Raw genomic sequence first — 21,360 nt, 5'->3', positions numbered from 1 at the left:
GAGGGTGCACCCTTCAGAGAAAGTGTAGATAGAAATTTGTAGTAATATATTATTGCCTATTTTGTGTCTTGTTGCTTGATGTATGAAATATTTAATGGACAATAACATTTTCTATTGTATTCTTGTTTGTCCCTTCCTCCAGATACAGCCTGTAGTCTCCTCCTCTTCGTCCCAGGAACGTTCCCACGGCAACCTGCGCCGCCAGGCAACCTACCCCACCGGCCACGCCTCCCACTACACCTTCCAGGAAGTGCACCCTCTAAGCTCTGCCCCTAGCCTATACACCTTCCCCGCGTCCGCCGCGCTAGCCTCCGCCTCCCAGACCATGGAACAGCTTCTGGGGCGTGGCCACCCCTCCACCTATGCCCCGCCCACCGTCCCTTACGGTACTTCGGGATTGGTCCGGAGGGACGCAGGAACCAGAAAGGAGTCGGGGGTGGGGCTTCCTGCAGCTTGTCAGCAGCAGTTGACTGCTGAATCCCTTAGTGTCACGCCCCGTGCTGAGGCCTACACCGCATACCAGCTGGGACAGTATCCCTACTTATGATGAGAGATGATACTGGAGGTAGAGGGGTGGTGATGAGTTGGACTATGGCCCCCCCCCCTCACACCTACGTATGCGTACGCACACTGAAAGGGCAATAAGTCCCACGGCTTCACCGTGTTGATGAATCTGGGCGAGGTACGGAGCAGGAAAGGAGGCGGAGTCATCCATTCACTGTCACACTACTACATGTTATTTACTGTTAAAAGCAGTGGTTCACATCAAACTGGTTTAAACTTTCCGACCTATTTTTAGTACATTTAAAAAAAATATTATTATTTTATATTGTATTGTTATTTTTCCCAGCAGAAAAAAAAAAAAAAGTTTAATTGTTTTGTTTTATCCCTGTTTTAATTGGATGCAGAATGAGTCATTGTGGTGATAGGTCAGATATATTATTATGTATTGTGTTTCTGAAAAAGGCTTTGTGTTAAAGGGTGCTAGTCTCGTTCTCTAGTGGTGTAGTCCGTGAGCTGAAACATACAGCATGCTGCAGATCGAAACAGGTTTCTGTACCGTACATACGAAATGTATGTATCTGGATGCATATAAAATGTACTTCCATACGAAATGTATGGATCTGACATGCCTCTGTGTTCTACGTGGCAGAAATGTATTGTGGTATAACAGATATGCTGGTCTGTGTGCATTCTGTAACGCTACAGTCTCCTGAATAGGCCCTCGCTGTGTTTCCTTACATTAGGAGATCCTAGAAAGGCCCTGGCTAGAGAGATGCTAGCTAGCTTGAAATGCTAGCTAACCTAAAGAAGACCTAAAGGTGATCCTGGTAGCCGATCTGTAGCACGGCACGCTAGAGAGATGCTAGCTTATTAGCTAACCTAAAGGTGATCATTGTCTTTAGCACACTAGGCTAGAGCGATGCTAGCTTATTAGCTAACCTAAAGGTGATCATTGTCTTTAGCACACTAGGCTAGAGAGATGCTAGCTTATTAGCCAACTTAAACAAGTTCTAAATGTGATCCTAGTATCTTTTAGCATGGCAGGCTTGCTAGAGATGTTAGCTATTAGCTAACCCAGGGATTGGCAACTGGCGGCCTTTCGGCTCGCTGCCCCCCTTTTTGTAGGCCCGCGGACCAATTTCACAAAAAAAAAAAGGAACTCAGTTGGGGTCTCAACTTACTGTTGAATTAGAATAATACCTTTACCTACATGTTTTCTTTATTGTGAGTTTGTTTAAATTATGTTTTGTCGTTAATGTGAGCTGTTGAGAGAGAGAGAGATTGTCGTTCAACTTAAATCATGAGTATGTTGTACATGTGTGTAGTCGATTCTGTCACAGCCTGGTAACGATGTAGTCTATTCTGTCACAGCCTGGTAACGATGTAGTCTATTCTGTCACAGCCTGGTAACGATGTAGTCTATTCTGTCACAGCCTGGTAACGATGTAGTCTATTCTGTCACAGCCTGGTAACGATGTAGTCTATTCTGTCACAGCCTGGTAACGATGTAGTCTATTCTGTCACAGCCTGGTAACGATGTAGTCTATTCTGTCACAGCCTGGTAACGATGTAGTCTATTCTGTCACAGCCTGGTAACGATGTAGTCTATTCTGTCACAGCCTGATAACGATGTAGTCTATTCTGTCACAGCCTGATAACGATGTAGGCTATTCTGTCACAGCCTGATAACGATGTAGTCTATTCTGTCACAGCCTGGTAAAGACACTATAATCTTCACACCACCGTACCTGGGTTCAAACACTATTTGAAATCTTTCAAATACTTTTAAAGGGTTTGCTTTAGCTTGCCTGGAGTACCAGGTGGGCAGGGTTTGCACTTTTAGGACTTCTCTATTGGTTCCATTGCAACAGGCAATTAAGCACAGTTTAAAGTATTTGACATTATTTCAAATAGTATTTAAACATAGCTCACTGAGAGTTTTAATATTTGTTCTGACTGTGATTGCAGAATGTATTTATGAGGCTGAAAGATCAGTCAGCCAGAAACTACTTTATAAACTCAATTAATTGAAGTAACAACAACTTGAGAACAGACTTTTACGTAAAAATGATTTGGTTAATTTGGTCTCCTCTGTTTAGAAGTGCACAATGCATTTAGTAATCAGGTGATTGGTGAGGATAATGTCAACCCAAAACAATCCACAACAACCCAACCACTGTTTTCAAATAAATGAACCATAAGTCCTCATGTCTTGACTCTTTATTCTAAATAATTATAAACCAATCACAGATCATATCAAATATTAGTTGAATGTCCGCTATTTTCAACCCACTGCTGCTTTTACCTGATTAATCTTAAACCCTAACATCTGTGATTCGAAAACAACAAAATGGCTGCCCGCCACTTGATAATATCAAATTCAGTATAGAGCCTGTTGGGGTATAGAGTCTGACAATTTTTTTATTTTTTTATTTGTTTTATTTAACCAGGTAAGCCAGTTGAGAAAAAGTTCTCATTTACAACTGCGACCTGGCCAAGATAAAGCAAAGCAGTGCGATAAAAACAACAACACAGAGTTATATATGGGGTAAACAAAACATAAAGTCAAAAATACAACAGAAAATATATATACAGTGTGTGCAAATGTAGTAAGTTATGGGGGTAAGGCAATAAATAGGCCATAGTGCAAAATAGTTACAATTAGTATTAACACTGGAGTGATAGATGTGCAAAAGATGATGTGCAAATAGAGATACTGGGGTGCAAATGAGCAAAATAAATAACAATATGGGGATGAGGTAGTTGGGTGGGCTAATTTCAGATGGGCTGTGTACAGGTGCAGTGATCGGTAAGCTGCTCTGACAACTGATGCTTAAAGTTAGTGAGGGAGATAAGAGTCTCCAGCTTCAGAGATTTTTGCAGTTCGTTCCAGTCATTGGCAGCAGAGAACTGGAAGGAATGGCGGCCAAAGGAGGTGTTGGCTTTGGGAATGACCAGTGAGATATACCTGCTGGAGCGCAGACTACGGGTGGGTGTTGCTATGGTGACCAGTGAGCTAAGATAAGACGGGGATTTGCCTAGCAGTGATTTATAGATGGCCTGGAGCCAGTGGGGTTGGTGACGAACATGTAATGAGGAGCAGCCAACAAGAGCGTACAGGTCACAGTGGTGGGTAGTGTATGGGGCTTTGGAGACAAAACGGATGGCACTGTGATAGACTACATCCAATTTGCTGAGTAGAGTGTTGGAGGCTATTTTGTAAATGACATCGCCGAAGTCAAGGATCGGTAGGATAGTCAGTTTTACGAGGGCATGTTTGGCAGCATGAGTGAAGGAGGCATGGGCAAGTTGCAGCGAAGGGTGCAGAGCTGGTGGCCGGGGTATTGGTAGCCAGGTGGAAAGCATGGCCAGCCGTAGCAAAATGCTTGTTGAAATTCTCGATTATTGTAGATTTATTGGTGGTGATAGTGTTTCCTAGCCTCAGTGCAGTGGGCAGTTGGGAGGAGGTGCTCTTTTTTTCCATGGCCTTTACAATGTCCCAACACTTTTTGGAGTTAGTGCTACAGGATGCAAATTTCTGTTTGAAAAAGCTAGCCTTTGCTTTCCTAACTGATTGTGTATATTGGTTCCTGACTTCCCTAAAAAGTTGCATATCGCGGGGGCTGTTCGATGCTAATGCAATATTCCACAGGATGTTTTTGTGCTGGTCAAGGGCAGTCAAGTCTGAGGAGAACCAGGGGCTATATTTGTTCTTAGTTCTGAATTTTTTGAATGGGGCATGCTTATTTAAGATTGAGAGGAAAGCACATTTAAAGAACAACCAGGCATCCTCTACTGACGGAATGAGGTCAATATCCATCCAGGATACCCGGGCCAGGTCAATTAGAAAGGCCTGCTTGCTAAAGTGTTTTAGGGAGCGTTTGACAGTGATGATGGGTGGTCGTTTGATCGCGGACCCATTACGGACACAGGCAATAAGGCATTGATCGCTGAGATCCTGGTTGAAGACAGCGGAGGTGTATTTAGAGGGTAAATTTGTCAGGATGATATCTATGAGGGTGCCCATGTTTACAGATTTAGGGTTGTACCTGGTAGGTTCGTTGATAATTTGTGTGAGATTGAGGGCATCTAGTTTAGATTGTAGGTTGGCCGGGGTGTTAAGCATATCCCAGTTTAGGTCACCAAGCAGTACGAACTCTGAGGATAGATGGGGGCAATCAGTTCACATATGGTGTCCAGGGCACAGCTCGGGGCTGAGGGGGTTCTGTAGCAAGCGGTAACAGTGAGAGACTTATTTCTGGAAAGGTGGATTTTTAGAAGTAGAAGCTCAAACAGTTTGGGCACAGACCTGGATAGTATGATAGAGCTCTGCAGGCTAGCTCTACAGTAGATTGCAACCCCACCCCCTTTGGCAGTTCTATCGAGACGGAAAATGTTGTAGTTGGGGATGGAAATTTCTGAATTTTTGGTGGCCTTCCTAAGCCAGGATTCAGACACTGCTAGGACATCAGGGTTGGCGGAGTGTGTTATCGCAGTGAATAACTCAAACTTAGGGAGGAGGCTTCGGATGTTAACGTGCAAGAAACCAAGGCTGTTACGGTTACAGAAGTCAACAAATGTTAACGCCTGTGGAGTAGGAGTGATACTGAGGGCTGCAGGGCCTGGGTTAACCTCTACATCACCAGAGGAACAGAGGAGGAATATAATAAGGATATGGCTAAAGGCTTTAAGTACTGGTCTTCTAGTGCATTGGGTACAGAGAAAAAAGGGGCAGGTTTCCGGGCGTTGTAGAATAGATTCAGGGCATTATGTACAGAAAAGGATATGAGTACAGTGGAGGTAAACCTAAGCGTTGGGTAACGATGAAAGAGAGAGCATCACTGGAGGCACCGATTGAGTCGGTCTCCGTGTGTATGGGGGGGTGGGACAAAGGAGGTTTAGCTGGGCTGGGGGATCTACAGTGAAATAGTACAATAAGAAATAACCGAAACAACAATAAGCAAGGCATATTGACATGGGAGAGAGGCATAAAGCAATCACAGGTGTAATTCGAGAGAGCTAAGACAACAGCTGGTAATGGCGACACAGTTTGGGCTGAGGCTAAACATAAACAGGATGCGGTACCGTAAAATGGAACAGTCCAGCAGGCATCAGCTGTATAGCTGAGTTATCATAAGGTCCGGTGAACAGCAATAGGAGAGTTCGGAGGTAGTTCGGGGGCTGCTAAAGCACTAGCGAGCAAGAGGCCACGGCTAGCGTGTGCTAGCGGGCTGGGGCTAGCAGATGGATCTTCGTGGTCGACGTCGTAACGGGAAGCCTGTTGTAACCACATCAGACGATTTCGTCGGCAGACCAGTCGTGTTGGATCGGCGGGGCTCCGTGTCAACACTAGGAGGTCCCATCCGGTTGACAGAGAGGTAGATAGCCGGGAGATTGGCCTGGCTCAAGGCTAACGCAGGGCTGATTAGCCAACCACAACGTCCATTTGGTTGCAGCTAGCTAGTAGCGATGAATCCGGTGTTAAAGGTTCAGTGATTCCGGCAGAAAAACCGATATGTTCAGGGTCGATAACGCGCTGTGCAGACAGTGCAGACTGGCCGAATAATAGTCCAGGCTAGAGCTGTCTGGCTGGTAGGTAGTGCCGGCCACGGCCACGGACAATGGTGAAGACCGCTAACGGTGGCTAATAGCAAGTAGCTAGTTAGCTGGCTAGTTTCAGCCAGAAGTTCTGGATAAAAAATGTATGAAGAAACAAACAGAATCCGTTCCACATTGGGTGAGTCGGGTTGCAGGAAAGTATATTTAGTTAAAGGATGGAAAGTGAGATTGAGAAATATATATACGAAAAAGACAAAAAAAAAAACAGGCTATTTACATGAGGACACTACAGAAAACACGACCGCACTGCTACGCCATCTTGGATTCCGTTGGGCTATAGGAGTCTGACCGTTGGGCTCTTATTATTATTATTATTATTTATTATAAGTTGATATTCTATGACTTCTGTTATATATTGTAACTTCATATCCAAACTTATATCAAATTATCATATCCATTTTTATAATTTATTATGCACCCCTCAGATTAAAATTACTTTATTCTCTTTGTTCTTTATATAGCCCATGTTGTCCCATTCAATTACTCAACTTCGTTAGCTGAATTTCTTTCCTTATTACTTATGTTTCCTTGCCATCGTGCGCTCATTAAATCACATGCTTTATACGCCTCTTTCATATAATGTAAATCCCATTTCGTGTTGCTTACGACGATATTGCCAATGATAGCACGAAATTATATCTGTAACTTATCCCTTAAAAAAAAAAAAACCTTACTCATTATCTGTCCATGCTGATAAATCATCAAGATATGGTCCCACATAGAAACATCCTTATTTACTTAACATACATAGCTTTTACAAGAGACTTGTTTCTAAATGCGGATTTGTCTGTAATAATTTAGTCATTTCCTGTCTCTCTCTTAAGAGTTAAATGAAGCTCTGCTTTACTCTTAATGGTGACTGTTTTTCCAGATACCTGTCTACTAAGCTGGCCATTCATTACTGCTATTAGTTCATGCAATATTAGTAATGAAATACTTAAATCAAATCCTCACCTTGATCTGTATTAAAATTTAGTTTGCCACTTTTTTTGTCTTTGGTGCTATGATTCAATATGTTACATTGCATCTGCTCCCTCTCCTGGCCGTGTTAGAGTAATTCACAAGGGAGTACATCTCTCTTCTTTTTATGATGATTTAAACCGCATCAAAAAGGTCCGTGACTTATTCCTTTTATAATGCCTTACACACCATGTACTTTACATTAAGGGATTAACACCCACTCTCTTTATAATGTATTATCATTAAGGGTAACCTGCGCCCATTCGGTTGTCCTCTGTTGCTTTTACTCATCACCTCGAACACACCCTATTTTGAATCATAGCACCATGACATTGTCTAATTTGATATTTCTCCTTACATCTCACTAAATAACTCAATACAACTCATCTTCCCCCTTTAAAAATATTGAATTTTTTTAACGTTTGTTGCAGCTCAGCTTTACCACAGATAAGCAGAAATTGACATAATCAAAAAAAAATGAAAGTCTGCTTACCTGTTAGTTCGGCTGTGAACTGCATCTCCTGTTCGTTTAGACGCCAATCTGTTATGATGAGTTTCTCAGGTATCAAGTAATTCATGATGCAAGAAGATATTTAACACTTAGCTGGGGAGTTCATTCAAATATTTAATAGGTACCGTGGTTCGCAGAACAAAAGGACAGTGCTTCGCGTCTTGCCCTTCGAACTCCCTAGACACGTTTCTGTACCACGTTTCCTCAACAACATCTGTTAACCATCATTTGGCACTCCCTTCTTTGATGTTATTACCTTGTACCCCAAGTCAGTATATCATGTCCATCAATCATTCTAAGATCAACCTCAGTAAGCTCCTTTGACATATTGGAATCCTTGTTATTCAGACTGTGCGGCGCCAAGTCACTTATCTACTAACTTTAACCTGGCTCACACAACACTATGAAATGACACCATAACACATACATAATTAACGTTTTTTTTTTTGGAAGGAAAACGATGCTTCCACTGTTTTGATTACCAACTATTTAGATTAGAACCAGCTCACGAGGTCGTCGGTGACACAAGCACAGGGAAAACTCAACAAGCACAGGGAAAACTCAACAAGCACAGGGAAAACTCAACAAGCACAGGGAAAACTCAACAAGCACAGGGAAAACTCAACAAGCACAGGGAAAACTCAACAAGCACAGATGCGACGTGTGAAAACGAATGATCTAACAGGGGATAGCTAATATAACGTCACAAGCATGATGAGCTAACTTTAGCTAGCTTGCCCACTAGCTAGAATCTGATGAACGGCAGGGAAACAAAAAACTGCGTTGCGAATTGTGCACAGAGCCATCCCACTGGGCACACACTGGTTATATCAACATTGTTTCCAAGTCATTTCAATGAAATGACGTTGAACCAATGTGGAATGGACGTTGAGTTGACATTTGTGACCAGTGGGATGGGTGCCATACTTGTGAACATTAGAACATTTTACATTTAAACTGTTTCTCCATCTCAAAATGTCTGGATGGCAGGAAGCTCGGCTCCAGTGATGTTCTGGGCCGTATGCACTACCCTCTGTAAAACGCCTTACAGTTGGATGCCAAGCAGTTGCCATACCAAGCGGTGATGCAGCCAGTCAAGTATGAAAATGTATGCACTCACTTAACTGTAAGTCGCTCTGGATAAGAGCGTCTGCTAAATTACTAAAATGTAAGATGCTCTCGATGGTGCAGCTGTAGAACTTTGAGGATCTGAGGGCCCATGCCGAATAAGCATGCACCCCTGAGGGTCGGAGTGGCAGATGTGTTGTTGCCTACGCTCACCACCAGGGGGCGGCCCGTCAACGTATTCTGCACAATTTACTATGTCCAGTAGTATGAGTCATAAAAAACAAACTTGTCCGAGAGAGATTTACATGGTTATCAAAACGCCACGCCACTGAGTAGTGTGTAGGGATGCTGACGGGAGAGGTTGTGTTTTCTCTAGCAGGAGGTAAGCTTGGCTTCTTATATGGTGTTGAGTAAAGCTTAAACCATGTATTTAGATTGTAGGTAGGTATTGTAGTTAGGTATTATAGGTAGTTTACTCAGGTAGTTATTGAAGGTTATTGTAGGTAATTATTGTAGGTAAGGACTGTATTCGGCGGACTCCGGCGAAGCACGAGGCTAGCCTACCCACTACTTGGACCAACAAAGCTAGCTAGCTAGCGGGTAGCTACCGGTAACTTTTAGCAACTGTGGTTAGCTGTTTCCAATGTTATTTCACGCTTAAGAGTACCTGTAATTGAGCCAGCTAGCTGCCACCTTCAGCTGTTTTTCTAACCTCATTATCATTAACGTTAGGTGGTTGGTAGCTGCTGTACTTAATTTCGGCTACTGATTGCAGTCTGCCAGTTTGGCTTTATACATAGCTTGGGCTTTGTCGAGTAAGGCTTAAACTATGTATTTAGATTGTAGTTAGGTACTATAGGTAGGCATCGTGGGCTGTATATTATTAAGTAGTATAGGTAGGCATCGTGGGCTGTTGTGGGTAGCTGTTGTGTAGTTATTGTAGGTTACTTTTTGTATTCGGCGGTGCCGGATGTAGCACGAAGCTAGCTAGCTAACTCACCTCCTGGATTAGCTGGCGAGTTGCTATTAGCAACGGTTGCAACTAAAAACAATATCCTTTTAGCCAGCTACATTCGTTCGCAGCGACGCCGTTTTTCAAACAAAGTCAACACAGTAGCCATTGCTAGCCAGCCAACACTACCAGCAGGCTGTGGTAGCTAAATACAATATCTTTGTGCTAGCTACCCAACGTTTAATCGTTGCTGCGTTATGAAAGGTAAGCTTGGCTTCTTATATGGTGTTGAGTTAAGCTTCAACCATGTATTTAGATTGTAGGTTGGTATTGTAGTTTGGTATTATAGGTAGCTTACTCAGGTAGTTATTGAAGGTTATTGTAGGTAATTATTGTAGGTAAGGACTGTATTCGGCGGACTCCGGCGAAGCACGAGGCTAGCCTACCCACTACTTGGACCAACAAAGCTAGCTAGCTAGCGGGTAGCTACTGGTAACTTTTTGCAACTATGGTTAATTGTTTCCAATGTTATTTCATGCTTAAGAGTACCTGTGATTGAGCCAGCTAGCTGCTACCATTCAGCTGTTTTTCTAACCTCATCCGAGGCATTAACGTTAGGTGGTTGGTAGCTGCTGTACTTAATTACAGCTACTGATAACAGTCTGCTGTAGTTTACAACAATTCTAATTTCTAAAGTGGAAGTTGGGAGAGTTTTACTCGGGTGGTTCAGTGAAACAATTATAGTTTCTGAGGTGGAAGTTGGGAGAGTTATATATATATTTTTTTTTGGTGAGGGAGGCCTGCTCTCTCCTTTCCCTGATGTTTAGTTCATTTCATCCCGATCTCCTCTGCATTATTGTAGCCATCTGCTGCAGCATGTCAACTATGCCTCTGCCTATCCCTGTTCTCTCCTCTCCGCACAGGCTACACAAACGCCTCACACCGCGTGGCTGCTGCCTCTCTAACCTGGTGGTCCCTGCACACACCACACACCTGGAGTTCCAGGTCTCAGGCAGCCTCTGGAACTGCCGTTCTGCCGCCAACAAGGCTGACTTCATCCCAGCCTATGCCACCCTCCAGTCCCTCGACTTCCTGGCACTGACGGAAACATGGATTACCACTGAAAACACTGCTACTCCTACTGCTCTCTCCTCGTCTGACCATGTGTTCTCGCATACCCCGAGAGCATCTGGTCAGAGGGGTGGTGGCACAGGAATCCTCATCTCTCCCAAGTGGTCATTCTCAATTTTTCCCCTAACCCATCTGTCTATCTCCTCATTTGAATTCCACGCTGTCACAGTCACTAGCCCATTTAAGCTTAATATCCTTGTCATCTATCGCCCTCCAGGTTCCCTTGGAGAGTTCATCAATGAGCTTGACGCCTTGATAAGTTCCTTTCCTGAGGATGGCTCACCCTTCACAGTCTTGGGGGATTTCAACCTCCCCACGTCTACATTTGACTCATTTCTCTCTGCCTCCTTCTTTCCACTCCTCTCCTCTTTTGACCTCACCCTCTCACCACCCCCCACTCACAAGGCAGGCAATACGCTTGACTTCATCTTTACTAGATGTTGCTCTTCTACTAATCTCACTGCAACTCCCCTCCATGTCTCCGACCACTACTTTGTATCCTTTTCTCTCGCTCTCCTCCAACACTACTCACTCTGCCCCTACACAGATGGTAACGCGCCGCCGCAACCTTCGCTCTCTCTCTCCCACTACTCTCTCCTCTTCCATCCTATCATCTCTTCCCTCTGCTCAATCCTTCTCCCTCCAATCTCCTGATTCTGCCTCCTCAACCCTCCTCTCCTCCCTTTCTGCATCCTTTGACTCCCTGTGTCCCCTATCCTCCCGGCCGGCTCGGTCCTCCCCCTCCAGCTCTGTGGCTTGATGACTCATTGCGAGCTCACAGAACAGAGCTCCGGGCAGCTGAGCGGAAATGGAAGAAAACTAAACTCCCTGCCGACCTGGCATCTTTTCACTCCCTCCTCTCTACATTTTCTTCATCTGTTTCTGCTGCTAAGGCCACTTTCTACCACTCTAAATTCCAAGCATCTGCCTCTAACCCTAGGAAGCTCTTTGCCACATTCTCCTCACTGCTGTCATATCCTCACATGGCCTCTCCTATCATTGCTACGCTGACGATACACAACTAATCTTCTCCTTTCCCCCTTCTGATAACCAGGTGGCGAATCGCATCTCTGCATGTCTGGCCGACATATCAGTATGGATGACGGATCACCACCTCAAGCTGAACCCTGGCAAGACGGAGCTGCTCTTCCTCCCGGGGAAGGACTGCCCGTTCCATGATCTCGCCATCACGGTTGACAACTCCGTTGTGTCCTCCTCCCAGAGTGCGAAGAGCCTTGGCGTGACCCTGGACAACACCCTGTCGTTCTCCGCCAACATCAAGGCGGTGACCCGATCCTGCAGGTTCATGCTCTACAACATTCGGAGAGTACGACCCTGCCTTACACAGGAAGCGGCACAGGTCCTAATCCAGGCACTTGTCATCTCCCGTCTGGATTACTGCAACTCGCTGTTGGCTGGGCTCCCTGCCTGTGCCATTAAACCCCTACAACTCATCCAGAATGCCGCAGCCCGTCTGGTGTTCAACCTTCCCAAGTTCTCTCACGTCACCCCCCTCCTCCGCGCACTCCACTGGCTTCCAGTTGAAGCTCGCATCCGTTACAAGACCATGGTGCTTGCCTATGGAGCAGTGAGGGGAACGGCACCTCCGTACCTTCAGGCTCTGATCAGTCCCTACACCCAGGCGAGGGCATTGCGTTCATCCACCTCTGGCCTGCTGGCTCCCTTCCTCTGCGGAAGCATAGTTCCCGCTCAGCCCAGTCAAAGCTGTTCGCTGCTCTGGCACCCCAATGGTGGAACAAGCTCCCTCACGACGCCAGGACAGCGGAGTCACTCACCACCTTCTGGAGACATTTGAAACCCCACCTCTTTAAGGAACACCTGGGATAGGATAAAGTAATCCTTCTACCCCCAAAAAAAAAAAAAAAAAAAGTATAATTGTAAAGTGGTTATCCCACTGGCTATAGGGTGAATGCACCAATTTGTAGTCGCTCTGGATAAGAGCGTCTGCTAAATGACGTAAATGTGCCCTTGAGCAAGGCACTTAACCCTAATTGCTCCTGTAAGTCGCTCTGGATAACAGCGTCTGCTAAATGACTAAAATGTAAATGTAAATGTAAGCCTACACGAAACACAACCCTTATTTTAAGTGTTTTCTAAAATCCGCTATTTTAGAAACGATTGGAACCATTTCCCTGTTTGACCACTGGGTATTGTGATACTTCCACTGTTGGGCTCTATGGATGAATGGATAAGTGTAGTCTGGTCTCTCTCAATTCAAAGGGCTTTATTGGCATGGGAAACATATGTTAACATTGCCAAAGCAAGTGAAATAGATAATAAAGAAAAATGAAATAATCAAAAATGAACAGTAAACATTACACTCACAAGTTCTAAAGGAATAGAGACATTTATAAAGTACAAAAGGGGAAATAAATAAACATAAATATGGGTTGTATTTACAACGGTGTTTGTTCTTCATTGGTTGCCCTTTTCTTGTGGCAACAGGTCACAAATCTTGCTGCTGTGATGGCACACTGTGTTATTTCACCCAATAGATATGGGAGTTTATCAAAATTGGATTTGTTTTGGAATTCTTTGTGGATCGCTGTAATCTGAGGGAAATATGTGTCTCTAATATGGTCATACATTTGGCAGGAGGTTAGGAAGTTCAGCTCAGTTTCCACCTCATTTTGTGGGCAGTGTGCACATAGCCTGTCTTCTCTTGAGAGCCAGGTCTGCCTACGGCGGCCTCTCTCAATAGCAAGGCTATGCTCACTGAGTCTCACATTCCATCCAATGTGTCAAGTAATTATCTTTTTGTTTTCTCATGATTTGGTTGGGTCTAATTGTGAAGCTGTTGCTGTCCTGGGGCTCTGTTTGTGTTTGTGAACAAAGCCCCAGGACCAGCTTGCTTAGGGGACTCTTCTCTAGGTTAATCTCTCTATAGGTGATGGCTTTGTTATGGAAGGTTTGGGAATTGCTTCCTTTTAGGTGGTTGTAGAATTTAACAGCTCTTTTCTGGATTTTGATAAATAGCGGGTATCGGCCTAATTCTGCATGCAGAGTCCCAATTTGGTGTTTGTCCCATTTTGTGAATTCTTGGTTGGTGAGCGGACCCCAGACCTCACAACCATAAAGGGCAATGGGTTATATAAATGATTCAAGTATTTTTAGCCAGATCATAATTAGGATGTCGAATTTTATGTTCCTTTTGATGGCGTAGAAGGCCCTTCTTGCCTTGTCTCTCAGATCGTTCACAGCTTTGTGCAAGTTACCTGTGGCACTGATGTTTAGGCCGAGGTACAGTGGGGAAAAAAAGTATTTAGTCAGCCACCAATTGTGCAAGTTCTCCCACTTAAAAAGATGAGAGAGGCCTGTAATTTTCATCATAGGTACACGTCAACTATGACAGACAAATTGAGAAAAGAAAATCCAGAAAATCACATTGTAGGATTTTTAATGAATTTATTTGCAAATTATGGTGGAAAATAAGTATTTGGTCACCTACAAACAAGCAAGATTTCTGGCTCTCACAGACCTGTAACTTCTTATTTAAGAGGCTCCTCTGTCCTCCACTCATTACCTGTATTAATGGCACCTGTTTGAACTTGTTATCAGTATAAAAGACACCTGTCCACAACCTCAAACAGTCACACTCCAAACTCCACTATGGCCAAGACCAAAGAGCTGTCAAAGGACACCAGAAACAAAATTGTAGACCTGCACCAGGCTGGGAAGACTGAATCTGCAATAGGTAAGCAGCTTGGTTTGAAGAAATCAACTGTGGGAGCAATTATTAGGAAATGGAAGACATACAAGACCACTGATAATCTCCCTCGATCTGGGGCTCCACGCAAGATCTCACCCTGTGGGGTCAAAATGATCACAAGAACGGTGAGCAAAAATCCCAGAACCACACGGGGGGACCTAGTGAATGACCTGCAGAGAGCTGGGACCAAAGTAACAAAGCCTACCATCAGTAACACACTACGCCGCCAGGGACTCAAATCCTGCAGTGCCAGACATGTCCCCCTGCTTAAGCCAGTACATGTCCAGGCCCGTCTGAAGTTTGCTAGAGTGCATTTGGATGATCCAGAAGAGGATTGGGAGAATGTCATATGGTCAGATGAAACCAAAATAGAACTTTTTGGTAAAAACTCAACTCGTCGTGTTTGGAGGACAAAGAATGCTGAGTTGCATCCAAAGAACACCATACCTACTGTGAAGCATGGGGGTGGAAACATCATGCTTTGGGGCTGTTTTTCTGCAAAGGGACCAGGACGACTGATCCGTGTATAGAAAAGAATGAATGGGGCCATGTATCGTGAGATTTTGAGTGAAAACCTCCTTCCATCAGCAAGGGCATTGAAGATGAAACGTGGCTGGGTCTTTCAGCATGACAATGATCCCAAACACACCGCCCGGGCAACGAAGGAGTGGCTTCGTAAGAAGCATTTCAAGGTCCTGGAGTGGCCTAGCCAGTTTCCAGATCTCAACCCCATAGAAAATCTTTGGAGGGAGTTGAAAGTCCGTGTTGCCCAGCGACAGCCCCAAAACATCACTGCTCTAGAGGAGATCTGCATGGAGGAATGGGCCAAAATACCAGCAACAGTGTGTGAAAACCTTGTGAAGACTTACAGAAAACGTTTGATGTGTGTCATTGCCAACAAAGGGTATATAACAAAGTATTGAGAAACTTTTGATATTGACCAAATACTTATTTTCCACCATAATTTGCAAATACATTCATTAAAAATCCTACAATGTAATTTTCTGGATTTTGTTTTCTCATTTTGTCTGTCATAGTTGACGTGTACCTATGATGAAAATTACAGGCCTCTCTCATCTTTTTAAGTGGGAGAACTTGCACAATTGGTGGCTGACTAAATAATTTTTTCCCCCCACTGTAGGTATAGTTTTTTTGTGTGCTCTAGGGCAACGGTGTCTAGATGGAATGTGTACTGAGATTTACTGTCAGGGCCCAGGTCTGACAGAATCTTTGCAGAAGATCTAGGTGCTGCTGTAGGCCCTCCTTGGTTGGGGACAGAAGCACCAGATCATTAGCAAACAGTAGACTTTTGACTTCAGATTCTAGTACGGTGAGGCCGGGTGCTGAAGACTGTTCTAGTGCCCTCGCCAATTCATTGATATACAGTGGCTTGCGAAAGTGTTCACCCCCCTTGGCATTTTGCCTATTTTGTTGCCTTACAACCTGGAATTAAAATAGATTTTTGGGGGGTTTGTATAATTTGATTTACACAACATGCCTACCACTTTGAAGATGCATTTTTTTTCTTGTGAAACAAAAAATAAATAAGACAAAAAAACACAAAACTTGAGCGTGCATAACTATCCCCCCCCCAATGTCAATACTTTGTAGAGCCACCTTTTGCAGCAATTACAGCTGCAAGTCTCATTGGGTATGTCTCTATAAGCTTGGCACATCTAGCCACTGGGATTTTTGCCCATTCTTCAAGGCAAAACTGCTCCAGCTCCTTGAAGTTGGATGGGTTCCACTGGTGTACAGCAATCTTTAAGTCATACCACAGATTCTCAATTGGATTGAGGTCTGGGCTTTGACTAGGCCATTCCAAGACATTTAAATGTTTCCCTTAAACCACTCGAGTGTTGCTTTAGAAGTATGCTTAGGGTCATTGTCCTGCTGGAAGGTGAACCTCCGTCCCAGTCTCAAATCTCTGGAAGACTGAAACAGGTTTCCCCTCAAGAATTTCCCTGTATTTAGCGTCATCCATCATTCCTTCAATTCTGACCAGTTTCCCAGGCCCTGCCGATGAAAAACATCCCCACAGCATGATGATGCCACCACAATGCTTCACTGTGGGGATGGTGTTCTCTGAGTGATGAGAGGTGTTGGGTTTGCGCCAGACATAGCGTTTTCCTTGTTGGCCAAAAAGCTCAATTGTAGTCTCATCTGACCAGAATACCTTCTTCCATATGTTTGGGGAGTCTCCCACATGCCTTTTGGCGAACACCAAACGTGTTTGCTTATTTTTTTCTTTAAGCAATGGCTTTTTTCTGGCCACTCTTCCGTAAAGCCCAGCTCTTTGGAGTGTACGGCTTAAAGTGGTCCTATACTCCAATCTCCGCTGTGGAGCTTTGCAGCTCCTTCAGGGTTATCTTTGGTCTCTTTGTTGCCACTCTGATTAATACCCTCCTTGCCTGGTCCGTGAGTTTTGGTGGGCGGTCCTCTCTTGGCAGGTTTGTTGTGGTGCCATATTATTTAAAATTTTTAATAATGGATTTAATGGTGCTCCGTGGGACGTTCAAAGTTTCTTATATTTGTTTATAACCCAACCCTGATCTGTACTTCTCCACAACTTTGTCCCTGACCTGTTTGGAGAGCTCCTTGGTCTTCATGGTGCCGCTTACTTGGTGGTGCCTCTTGCTTAGTGGTGTTGCAGACTCTGGGGCTTTTCAGAACAGGTGTATATATACTGAGATCATGTGACACTTAGATTGCACACAGGTGGACTTTATTTAACTAATTATGTGACTTCTGAAGGTAATTGGTTGCACCAGATCTTATTTAGGGGCTTCATAGCAAAGGGGGTGAATACCACTAAATACCATTAAATTAACAGAAATACCTTATTTACATAAGTATTCAGACCCTTTGCTATGAGACTCAAAATGGAGCTCAGTTGCATCCTGTTTTCGATTGATCATCTTTGAGATGTTTCTACAACTTGATTGAAGTCCACCTGTGGTAAATTCAATTGATTGGACAGGCACACACGTCTATATAAGGTCACACAGTTGACAGTGCATGTCAGAGCAAAAACCAAGCCATGAGGTTGAAGGAATTGTCTGTAGAGCTCCGAAACAGGATTGTGTCTGGGGAAGGGTACCAAAAAATGTCTGCAGCATTGAAGATCCTCAAGAATACAGTGGCCTCCATCATTCTTAAATGGAAGAAGTTTGGAACCACCAAGACTCTTTCTAGAGCTGGCCGCCCGGCCAAACTGAGCAATCGGGGGAGAAGGGCCTTGGTCAGGGAGGTGACCAAGAACCCGATGGGCACTCTGACAGAGCTCCAGAGTTCCTCTGTGAATATGGGAGAACCTTCCAGAAGGACAGACATCTCTGCAGCACTCCACCAATCAGACGGAAGCCACTCCTCAGTAAAAGGCACATGACAGCCCGCTTGGAGTTTGCGAAAAGGCACCTAAAGGACTCTCAGACCATGAGAAACAAGATTCTCTGGTCTGAAGAAACCAAGATTTAACTCTTTGGCCTGAATGTCAAGCGTCAGGCCTCGAGGAAACCTGGCACCATCCCTACGGTGAAGCATGGTGGTGGCAGCATCATGCTGTGGGGATGTTTTTCAGCGGCAGGGACTGGGAGACTAGTCTGGATCGAGGGGAAGAGGAACGGAGCAAAGTACAGAGAGATCCTTGATGAAAACCTGCTCCAGAGCGCTCAGGACCTCAGAATGGGGCAAGGTTCACCTTCCAACAGGACAACAACCCTAAGCACACAGCCAAGACAACGCAGGAGTGGCTTCGGGACAAGTCTTTGAATGTCCTTGAGTGGCCCAGCCAGAGCCCGGACTTGAACCCGATCAAACATCTCTGGAGAGACCTGAAAATAGCTGTGCAGCGACGCTCCCCATCCAATCTGACAGAGCTTGAGAGGATCTGCAGAGAAGAATGGGAGAAACCCCCCAAATACAGGTGATCTAAGCTTGTAGCATCATACCCAAGAAGACTCGAGGCTGTAATCGCTGCCAAAGGTGCTTCAACAAAGTACTGAGTAAAGGGTCTGAATACTTGACAAAGCAACAAAAACATGTTTCCAAAAAAACGTTTCAATGTTTCCAAAAAAACATGTTTCATGTTTTTTTTTTATAGAAATTTGCAAAATATTCTAAAAACCTGTTTTTGCTTTGTCATTATGGGGTATTGTGTGTAGATTGATTAGGCAATAAAACAATTTAATCAATTTTAGAATAAGGCTGTAAAGCAACAAAATGTGGAAAAGGTGTAGGGGTCTGAATACTTTCTGAATGCACAGTATATGTTGAAGATGGTGGGGCTCAAGCTGTACTGACCCTGTGGAAAGAAATGTGGGTGTTTTTTGCCAATTTTAACTGCACACTTGTTGTTTGTGTACATGGATTTTATAATGTTGTATGTTTTTCCCCCAACCCCACTTTCCATCAATTTGTATAGCAGACCCTCATGCCAAATTGAGTCAAAAGCTTTTTTGAAATCAACAAAGCATGAGAAGACTTTGCCTTTGTTTTGGGTTGTTTAATATAATATAATGTGCCATTTAGCAGACGCTTTTATCCAAAGCGACTTACAGGCATGTGTGCATACATTTTTACGTATGGGTGGTCCCGGAGATCGAACCCACTACCCTGGCGTTACAAGTGCCATGCTCTACCAATTGAGCTACAGAAAATAGCTTAATTCGGGTGTGCAGGGTGAATATGTGGTCTGTCGTACAGTAATTTGGTAAAAAAAAGAAAAAAAAAGACATTTGCTCAGTACATTGTTTTCACTGAGGAAATGTACAAGTCTGCTGTTAATGATATGCAGAGGATTTTCCCAAGGTTGCTGTTGACGCATATCCCACGGTAGTTATTGGGGTCAAATTTGTCTCCACTTTTGTGGATTGGGGTGATCAGTCCTTGGTTCCAAATATTGGGGAAGATGCCAAAGCTGAGGATGATGTTAAAGTGTTTAAGTATAGCCAATTTAAATTTGTGGTCTGTATATTTTATCATTTCATTGAGGATACCATCAACACTATATCAACCTTTTTGAGTTGGAGGGTTTGTATTTTGTCCTGTAGTTCATTCAATGTAATTAGAGAATCCAGTGGGTTCTGGTAGTCTTTAATAGTATATGTTATAGCTGTTTGTTGTTTGTCTCTCTCACTGAAGGGATTCAATTATCTGGCCCGGGTTGCCCAAGTGGGAGGAGGTTGCATTGGGTGAAAAGTGATTCGTTTTGGAACAGGTCTGCCTCCTAGTGTGAGCCAGGTAACCTGCTCTGGCGGATGGCGAAGTCGGCTCGTCAAAACAAAAGTGACGTTGGTTAAGCACGTGGAGTAAATGAGTGGGGTCACGTTCAGATGCAAAACGATCTTAGACGTTGCAGATGGTCCCAGTCGGTATTAGATAGAATACCCGCCTGTTGGGAAAACAACCTGTGGTTAACCCCATTGGCTCACAGCAAAACAAATTCTTGTCTGCTTGTTTTAGTCAATGAAAAAAAACTACATTTAAGAAAAGTACAACATGTCTAAAGATGACTTTTCAACATTGCCTGCTCCAGAGCGTTCCCACTACTTAGAAAAACGTAATAGTGTAGGGCTTCCCTCATGCCGCTCTTCATGACAGCGCTAGCAGACACATTAGGAGCCAAGAGAAACAACACAAAAAAACGGACTATACAGCTACACATAGTGAGTGGAGTTACAAATTGACTATACTAAACAAGTTAAATGTCTTACCTGTGATGAAATGTTTTCCACACACATAGCTACGTGTAGCCTATTTCGACACCGGGTCCCCACATTTCCCACGCTGAATCGCCTGAAGCCAGAGGGCTCTTCTCGCAGGCTCTATTTCCCTACCTGGGAGCATTGCGATCCGTAGGTCGGGATTTTTGACCTGGTTACAACACAGCAGCCTTTCGGGATGTTTTGTTTTCTCTGTATAACTAAAAATCGATGACGAAGTTGGCTCTTTTACAGTGGGGGTGAATGGGGAAATAATGTTTGTTTTCCCCAATTTGTGGTTGTGGTCGAGGGGAATTCCTTATTATTTACGTGAATAGCTACTCGGAGTATAGAAATTCCATGTGTAGTGGCTTCCTTTCCTCTTTACCATAGCCACTGCCCTAGCCTGAAGCGGGGTTGTTTCGGACGCATACAGTCCACACTCAACGTTTCCAAACGGCCAAACATTCAATGAGATCCAGGGATATAGTGCAACAAAAAATGTTTATTCTTCTTATCTAACAAAAAGGTATTCTCCAATCAACTTAAAGCAGAGATTACTTGATAATCTCAAATACATAATATAATATGACCTGTCTGTCTGTATTTCTGTATGTCTATATGGTCAAAAAACTATACCGCTCCCGCATCTAGCAAGGACTCCTCCCCCCGAAGGCCCAACTTCCTGCCTTTATACTAACACAATTAACACAGTACAATGAATGGGCAAGAGGGGGGGCCAAAAACTGAGTTACACTAATAACCAGTGGCGGCTCCTGAAAAAATTCTCAGGAGGGGCAATTTTTCTGATGATTTAGGTGACCTACACACATTTAAAAAAAGATATGTCCAGCAACAACATGAAGACAGGGGCAGCATATAAGTCAATACCAGAAGCATTTATTGACTGATCTCAAAAGTGTTGGCTTACCAGGGTTGGTGGAGCCCTCAGTTTCATCTTTGCCTCGCAAAGCTAACTCAAACACTCCGCAAAACTTCACACACTGGATTAGCCGGCTGAGGATGTGGCGGTTCTTGCTAATGTCGTAGTAAATATATTTGTTATAGTGAATATGGAATATGATATGTTGAGTAAAATGTTGTGCTAAGATTTATTTAGGTCAGGAGCTGGTTATAAGTTCTGTTCCTATCCAATAACAATGGACAAAAGGGTCCTATCTTG

General features: G+C 44.0%; 1 protein-coding gene across 3 annotated transcripts in view; it reads left to right on the top strand.

Moving 5' to 3' along the window:
• Positions 1-2,712, top strand: part of LOC121574699 (homeodomain-interacting protein kinase 1) — a 63,584-nt gene extending 60,872 nt beyond the window's left edge. For all 3 annotated transcript variants that reach the window (XM_041887239.2, XM_041887240.2, XM_041887238.2), the window contains exon 17: positions 143-2,712. In XM_041887239.2, coding sequence (XP_041743173.1) covers positions 143-547 — 405 coding nt within the window. In that variant the 3' untranslated portion in view covers positions 548-2,712. The remainder of the gene's footprint in view (positions 1-142) is intronic.
• The last annotated feature ends 18,648 nt before the right edge of the window (positions 2,713-21,360 follow it).

Source organism: Coregonus clupeaformis, chromosome 10 (genome assembly GCF_020615455.1).
Source record: "Coregonus clupeaformis isolate EN_2021a chromosome 10, ASM2061545v1, whole genome shotgun sequence".
In the NCBI taxonomy this organism is placed as follows: Eukaryota; Metazoa; Chordata; class Actinopteri; order Salmoniformes; family Salmonidae; genus Coregonus; species Coregonus clupeaformis.
Note: the sequence above shows the minus strand (reverse complement) of the source record. Positions and strands in the feature narration are given on the sequence as shown.